Here is an 8543-nt window from a genome sequence, read left to right on the forward strand (position 1 = left end):
GCCAGGATTCAAACCCTGGCAATCTGACTCCAGGACTCTCTCTTAACCTTACATGCACTAAGTGTTTCTCAGCTAGGATGCACATCAGAACCACATGTAGCATTTCTAAAGATACAGTTCCCTAGGTTGACTTGACTCAGAATATCCAGAAGAATGATGTGTGATGCTGTGTTTTGCAGAAGCTCCCCAGCTGAGTCTGTTGAGTTTTGCTCATAGCTGAGTACTGCGGGGATCCCAGTTAGGAAGTTATGGCAGTAGTCCAGGCAAGAGATGGGGGCCCCAACTAAATCAGGAGGAAACAGAGTTAGAGGCTTAAGAGGTACAATTGGTTTAGTGAGCGGTAAGCAATGGGTAAGATTCAAAGTTGAATCCAAAGATGATAACGTTGAGTGTTTACTTAACAAGTGATGATCTCAGCCAAGAGGATTACACACGAAGAGGGGTGGACTTGGGAGTAGGAATCGTGAATTTAGTTTTGAGGGTCTGTAGGTCTTCCAGTTAAAGATGTCTTAGGAGGAGGATCGCTTTTGGGGGTGCTTATGTGCCAGCCACTGTGTGTAAGTGGCTTTCTTCGCTGTTATCGCATACAATCCTCTCAAATCTCGCAGAGTCCCCAGTTTACAGAATAAATTAATACGGAGTGTGATTCAGTTCACAGTGAACCTCCACAAAGCCTTCTCTGTCTAATTCAGCCCTGTCAATGTGTCTCTTCTCAGAATATATATCCTTATATGTCAGCGTGTGTGTGTGTAAAACAGATTGTGGTCAGTACCGCATTTTTAGCAGGCAGTTATGACTGTCCTTTCTCCTAGCCATTTTCCTTTTAGGTTCCCATATTTCATGATGTAGAAATGCAATGTTTTTCTGTTTTTCTATGGCGTGTGAACCTTGCCTAGGAAAAGGAGTGGGAGAACATACCTTCAGGCATAGCTTATCCTATTCCAACTAGATCTATTTACAACATATGTTATGGAGATTAGGGGAAAGGGGATTTAAGTTTGGGAGTGTTATGTGTACAGGATTATGATTGAGCTCAGAACTGTTATTCCTGTGTATACTTTCATGCTCATAGTGTTGTCTGTCTTTACTTCTCTACCCAGGTCCCTTGGGAGAAACTCCTCGAGGTGCCCAGGCTGAGACGGGGGGAACGACAGTGTGAGCTCTCGATGGTGTGAGACCACCCCAGAGCCAGACAATGGCTACAGCCTTGGAACCGGAGGACCAGGATCTTTGGGAAGAAGAGGGGATTCTCATGGTGAAATTGGAAGATGATTTCACCTGTAGGCCAGAGTCTGTCTTACAGAGGGATGACCCTGTGCTTGAGACGTCGCACCAGAACTTCCGGCGCTTTCGCTACCAGGAAGCAGCAAGCCCTCGGGAAGCTCTCATCCGACTCCGAGAACTGTGTCATCAGTGGCTGAGGCCAGAGAGGAGGACAAAGGAGCAGATCCTAGAGCTGCTTGTGCTGGAACAATTCCTTACTGTCCTGCCCGGAGAGCTGCAGAGCTGGGTGCGGGGCCAGCGACCAGAGAGTGGCGAGGAGGCCGTGACGCTGGTGGAGGGTTTGCAGAAACAACCCAGGAGACCAAGGCGGTGGGTGAGGAGGGGGAGTCCTGATCTGTGTGATGTGGAGGGGGTCTATTTGCTGGGAGCATGGATTTAGGGGTAGGGCTTACGTAAATTACCCCATAAATTGAATTGGCTCTGCCCTTGGGTTGTACCTAGATCCATAAGCTCCATGGGACAGAGGAGTGTGTGTGTGTTTGTGTGTGTATGAGTGTGACTTCCTGGTTCTTGAAACACCTGCCTAGGGACCATCTTTGTGGCCTCAGCACACAAGGTGATACGGCTTTGGTTTTCCCTTTGGATGTTGAACCTCCATTTCCTGGGGAGGAGAATTCCGTGACTTCCTCAGAGGTTCTCAGCCCCTCAGTGACAGATCCCCCTTTCAGGACGACAGACAGGGAAGCACACAGCAAGGCGAGCCGCAGGTGGGGTAGGCGAAGATGGGAAGGATGGGACCTCAGAGCCCTGGTGACAGGCAGGGTTGAGGGAAATGAGAAAGCAGGGCAGTATCTGAATGTCCCCCCTTGTCCTGGCGAGGATAACCTCGGCTCCTCCTCGCACGCCCCAGTGGGACTGGACTTTCCCCTCCTCGTCTGGGTCCCTCTGGGAGTTTTCCTGTTGGCAGCTTCTCCTAACATAAGCCCTGATGACAACCAAGACTTTCCTCCTGACTCCATGGTGACTGGAAGTTGGAATTATTCCCAGGTGACTGTCCATGTTCACGGCCAGGAAGTCCTGTCCGAGGAGACAGTGCATCCAGGAGCAGAGCCCGAGTCACCTAGTGAGCTTCAGGATCCTGCACACACCTTGACCCCCGAGGAGTCCCATGAGGAGACCACACAGAGCCCAGATCTGGGGGCACCAGAAGAGCAGAGCCTGTGCCAGGAGTTGGAGTTCCAGCCCCTGCAGGAGAGCGGTGGGAGCCTCAGCAGGAAGGGGGGATCGTGGCAGAGTGAGGGGAGGGGGATATTGCTCCCATACCGAGGAGGCTGGCTAGCTCATAAGGGGAGGAAACCACAGAGTACAGGGTGTTGAGAGGAGGCAGTACTAGCTAGAGTACCCGTAAGCAGGGCTACCTTGGATAGCACTTTTGTTGGTTATTCTCCTGGCATTCCCGTAGTGTTACAGGTGGTGGCGTTGGGATGACTCAAGCCGCCCTTAGGCTTGTGTCTTGACTCCCACCTTCCCACCAGAGACCATGGGGGATGCTCAGCTCTTTGCCAGTTTTAGGGCTGCCCTGCACACTGCTGATCTCTGCCTTCTTTTCTTCTTAGAGGTTCCAGTGCCCCAGGACCCAGCCCTTCCCGAAGAGAGGAACCCTGGAAACCCAGAGATGGTTGCCCTTCTTACTGCTCTATCACAGGTGCACCCTAGTTTCTGTCTATACCATGGAGAATTTGAGGAACCGTTGGGCATATACACTGAACAGGTCAGACGGGACACAAGTTTCCACTCTCCTTTGCCAGTTGAAGTTCTCAGTTCTGCATGTGTCTGGAAGGGGAGGAACTGCAGCTAATGAGATCAGTTATGACATCAGTCGGATCTACAGGCTCCAGAGCCTTTTGATTTGCCACCAAGCAGAGGGACTAACAAAGTGGGATTATTTGGTAACACCCCAGTACAACTTTGAAGTTGTCAAGTGAGGGTTTGTTTTTGGTTTTAAGGAATAAACTTGATCGTCATTTGTAAGGATAACTGACTGTCCTGCAAAAACGATTTCTGATTTTGGGTGCTATCCTCTTCCAGGGACTGCATTCAGTCAGGCCATGGCATTCATGAAGACTTCACCATGGTCAAGAGCCCCACAACTAAGCTATGTGGCTGGAGAAAAAAGGAATAGAATTCATCCTTATTTTTATTTTATTTATTTATTTTGGCCGCGCCACGTGGCATGCGGGACCTTAGTTCCCTGACCAGGGATCGAACCCGTGCCCCCTACATTGGGAGTGTGGAGTCTTAACCACTGGACCGCCAGGGAAGTCCCCATCCTTATTTATTTATTTTTTAAAATAAATTTATTTCTTTTTGGCTGCATTGGGTCTTCGTTGCTGCATGTGGGCTTTCTCTAGTTGCGGCGAGCGGGGGCTACTCTTCCGTTGCTGTGCGGGGCCTTCTCATTGCAGTGGCTTCTCTTGTTGTGGAGCACGGGCTCTAGGCACGCGGGCTTCAGTAGTTGTGGCTCGTGGGCTTCAGTAGTTGTGGCTCGCGGGCTCTAGAGTGCAGGCTTAGTAATTGTGGCGCACGGGCTTAGTTGCTCTGTGGCAGGTGGGATCTTCCTGGACCAGGGCTCAAACCTGTGTCCCCTGCATTGGCAGGCGGATTCTTAACCACTGCGCCACCAGGGCAGCCCCCCATCCTCATTTTTAGATTGTAGTCTAGCTGAAGAAGAAAGTCCTGTTTATGGTGTATAGACTATGTAAGTGATGTGTGATTAGGTAAGATCAGTTAGAGAAAGCTTCCTGGAAAAGATGAATTTTTGCAGAAATGTAGGTGGCACTAAAGTGTAAAATAGGGAGTTGAATGGTGACTTCTAAGACCTTTCTTGTATTTTAAACAGTATCCTCAGAAAGAAGAACATAAGCTAGTGCTGAGGGAAAGTAGTGGGATTGGAGGGAGCAGGAAGCGGGCCAGTTGCAAAAGCAGAAGCTTGGGAAGCAGCGGCAGGATGAAACTCAGATGTCCTGAAAGGGAACCAAGTGTCGCATTTGAGTTTCTCTGTCTCCTGGATGGATTCTGCCTGTACCGATGACCTTTATTCCAGGAACAAAATATGAGGCTCCATAAAGCATGCCATTTTAGTAGAATCTTTGTGTTGTTTCAGGGATTGGTAACTTTCAAGGATGTGGCTGTATGCTTCTCCCAGGACCAGTGGAGTGATCTGGATCCAACACAGAAAGAGTTCTATGGGGAATATGTCTTGGAAGAAGACTGCGGAATTGTGGTCTCCTTGTGTAAGGAATTTCAAGTGTTTCTAGAGTGTCCTGAGCACAGAGATCTTTTTCTTGTTGGAAATTGAGGGTGTCTTAGACCTTAGATTGTACGTACTACACTTCTCTTATGCCGACCCCACCAGTGACACTGAAGGACAGCCGAGGAAGATGGTGTCCTTCGAAGTTAGAGGGAAGAGAAAATGCCTAGAAAGTAGTTGGAAACCTCTAATAAGAAAACAGCTGTAATACTATAGTTTTAGTATGAGTTTAAGTTTAGTGTGAGTAGGTAAGCACATAAGTTATGAAACAAGCAATAAAGGTTGGAGACGATCTACTTACCTGAATCTGGGAAAAGAGGGTAACATTGATGGCTGTGTGATTATTGAGTTGCTGGTGAAAGGCAAGAGATAGGCAGTACTCGTCAGAGGTGCTCAAGCTAAAGAGACTGAAGGTTTGATGGACTGACCTGCCTATGTGATTGTTCTGCAATCTGCCAAACAGAAAAGATCTGCTCTTGACATGGGGAACAGTTGAACCAATCGTGATGTCCTGTTTTCCCTCTCTTGAGCAGCGTTTCCAATCCCCAGACTAGACGAGATCTCCCACATGGGAGAAGAAGAGCCTTTGATCCCAGAGATCCCAGAGGCGCAGGAGCCTCAAGAGCCAGAAATCCTGAGTTTCACCTACACAGGTGAGGAGTGACAAAGGGAATCTGTCCCCCGAGCTGGCAGTTCCTCTGGGGAACCCCTCTCACTGGTTCTTCTAACATGTCAGCCGACAGCACTCTCTCTGAAGCCAAATTCTTCTATCCTTTTCCCCTCTTCACGCCTATCATTGGTTTGAGGGATCTGTACTGCAAAATGGTGACAGACAAAAAAGGGGAACTTTTGGAATTGCAGCTATACCATTTTTTAAGCATTCACGTAAACCCTTGATCCCCAACCTCCATATTTGTGAAAGGAGGATAATAATGTTTGTCCACACGAAGGCTGCTGACAGCGTGAGAGAGCGTATAAGAAAGTGCTTGGCACACGACAGGCATTCAGTTGACTGGTTATTTCCTTCTTCCCAACCTCTACACTTAAGAAACATGGGTTTCTCTCTTTACAGTCTTGCCCTCCCAAAACTGTTTAAAAATCTCTCCATTGTGTGCAAGGCGTCATTACCTCTATAATTTCCTCATTTCTCCTCTCTCCCTTTCTACAGGAGATAGGAGTGAAGATGAGGAGTGTCCTGAGCAAGCAGATCTGAGCTTGGAGGATCTACACAGGTCTATCTTGGGAGATGCAGAAATTCACCAGACTCCAGATTGGGAAATAGTCTTTGAGGGTGATCCAGGCAGACTTAACGAAAGAAGATTTGGCACAAATATTTCTCAAGTTCATAGTTTAACGAATCTTCAGGAAACCGTGCCTGTCCACCCCCTGTTAGGGAGACATCATGACTGTACTGTATGTGGTAAAAGTTTCACTTGTAACTCCCACCTTGTTAGACACCTGAGAACTCACACAGGAGAGAAACCCTATAAATGTATGGAGTGTGGGAAAAGTTACACACGGAGCTCACATCTCGCCAGGCACCAGAAGGTCCACAAAATGAGCGCTCCTTATAAATATCCCCTAAACCGGAAGAATCTGCATGAGACCTCCCCTCTGGTCCAGGTTGAGAGAACTCCACCTGTTGAGAAACCCTATAGGTGTGACGATTGTGGAAAACACTTTCGCTGGACTTCAGACCTTGTCAGGCACCAGAGGACACATACGGGAGAGAAACCCTTCTTCTGTACTATTTGTGGCAAAAGCTTCAGCCAGAAATCCGTGCTCACAACACACCAAAGAATCCACCTTGGAGGCAAACCCTACTTGTGCGGAGAGTGTGGAGAGGACTTCAGTGACCACAGGCGGTACCTGGCCCACCGGAAGACGCACGCGGCCGAGGAGCTCTATCTGTGCAGCGAGTGTGGGCGCTGCTTCAACCACAGCGCCGCCTTTGCCAAGCACCTGAGGGGACATGCCTCAGTGAGGCCCTGCCGCTGCACCGAGTGTGGGAAGAGCTTCGGTCGGAGAGACCACCTCGTGAGGCATCAGAGAACACACACTGGTGAGAAGCCGTTCACGTGCCCAACCTGTGGGAAGAGCTTCAGCAGAGGCTACCACTTAATCAGGCACCAGAGGACCCACTCAGGAAAGACCTCCTAGCCCGGTCCCCATGTGCGGACACCTGCCTTCGACTCTTTCCCAGGGGTGATCTGGGAGAAGCCATCTTGTCGGCCTGGGAAGACCTTTTCTAGGGAGTCTCCCTCACCTGCCCAGGTGTGCGTTAGTAACGTCTTCCCACAACTAGATCACCCCCCCCACCCCCCCGGGCAGAACCTCTCAACTTTGTTCTACACCTTGAGGAGATATTCTTTCCAAAGTTCGCCTGAATTGAGGCCTCTCCGTGACTGGAGTGCTCCTGCCTCCACCTCACAGGTGTGACGTAGGAGAATTAGAAGACTTAAGAGGTTGTGTTTACTATATTTGCCCCCAAATAAGCTGTTAACTATCCTAAAGACGCCTAACGCCCTCAAGTTTAAAGTGGCCCAGGACAGGTCCTTAGGTTTGGTAAGGGACCAGCCTTTAGGATTCTGTCCTTCCTGGGCTCAAATCTTAAAGCACACAGCCCTGAACTCAAGGCAGGAGACCTGCATCCTGATGGCTCTGCCACACTTTCACAGGTTAACTGTACAACTCTCTCACTGATACACTTCTTCACCATGCACTTTCCTTTGATTCTCGGGAGAGATGCGAGTAGTGGTTGATGGGCAAAAACATCGAGGCGGCTTCATGTGGACCTTGTCAGGCTGCTCCCTTCCCCATTGTCAAAATGACACCAGGTGCCAGACACAGCTTGAAAGGGGGGCCTAGTCAGAAGCCTCTTTCCTTGTGGGTTTTTTCCTGTTAGAATGCCCCTGCCCAGCCCTCCTACTGTTCTGCCAGGCTCTCGGTTTTGTCCCTAGTGCTACATCTGTGAGATGTAGCATTTGGGTGCTGAGGGATTCAGTAACGCCTAATTAAAACCATGTTGAAGTCATTTACATTTCCACATATATACACGCCCACCCACCCGACCCTCTTCCCATGAGTCTGTGAGGGGGTTTGGAAGTGGTGTCAGCTTACAAAGGCGCTGTCATGATTGTAGAATCCTGATTGATGGGGTCACTACACTTACGTGAAGAAAGCTGGAGAAGAGCTGAGCTCCAATTGTGGAAACTTTAAGCAAAAGCTGCTGCTGCTGGCCAAGGCCACCCAGACTGTTCTCCTGACGCCCCACCCCATCCGCCCTGCCTCATTCTCTGATGTCAGGGAGACCTGGGACCCTGAAGAATTTACCAGGAGTAAAGGCTTTCATGTATTTGCGTTGTTTGCTTTTTCTTACGTGATTTCATTCTCATGTAATTAAGAACTAAGGAGTAGAATCTCATGGCCCAAGGATCTCTGTTGCCTGGTAAAGGTTCCATGGAGGTGAGGCTGAATAATCATGAACCTCACCTGCTCTGATTGTGTGGGAGCGGCAAGGACTGGGGAGACCATCCTCCAAAAGTGGAGCACGGGGTATGGGATTAAAGCATGAAAAGGGAGACTGCCTTCTGTGCTGGTTTCTTCTGCTCTGTTTCTCGACCTGTTGTGTGCCAGCGTCCACCAGAGGAATGCGGGTGGGATGACAAAGCCGCAGCTTAACGGCTCAACAAGGGGATTCTCGTTCTGGTCAGTAATGATGTTCCAGCTGACTGGTTTGGTTTGAACTCCAGTCATCCATTGTCCTTCTGGAAGTACGCACACATGAAATTTTAGAAAGTAACACGGGCAGCCAAGTTCCCTGGTCTCTAGGGCTTTCCATTTAACCCATTCACTCTCCAGAGCCGCAGGTTCCTGAGACTTCTAAAGATCATCCACACAGAAGAATCTGGGAGGACATGATGGCTTTCCATGAGGACAGAGAAGGCCTGGCATGGTCAGCAGAGCCATAGGTGGAACTGAGGTAAGAGCTGAGTCTGGAGTTTGCCAA

The 8543-nt window shown here is 49.4% G+C and overlaps 1 protein-coding gene across 1 annotated transcript; it reads left to right on the forward strand.

Annotated features, from left to right (window-relative positions):
* Positions 1-1124: 1124 nt before the first annotated feature.
* ZNF202 (zinc finger protein 202) lies at positions 1125-6694 on the forward strand (the record flags this gene model as incomplete). The annotated part of the gene is made up of 6 exons (XM_082844086.1): positions 1125-1597; positions 2272-2482; positions 2841-2929; positions 4388-4517; positions 5068-5187; positions 5703-6694. Exons 1-6 carry the CDS (start codon positions 1196-1198, stop codon positions 6692-6694), a joined length of 1944 nt encoding a protein of 647 aa, XP_082700212.1. The 5' UTR covers positions 1125-1195.
* Between the last annotated feature and the right edge of the window lie 1849 nt (positions 6695-8543).

Source organism: Leucopleurus acutus (assembly GCF_964270905.1).
Source record: "Leucopleurus acutus genome assembly, chromosome: 8".
NCBI lineage: Eukaryota > Metazoa > Chordata > Mammalia > Artiodactyla > Delphinidae > Leucopleurus > Leucopleurus acutus.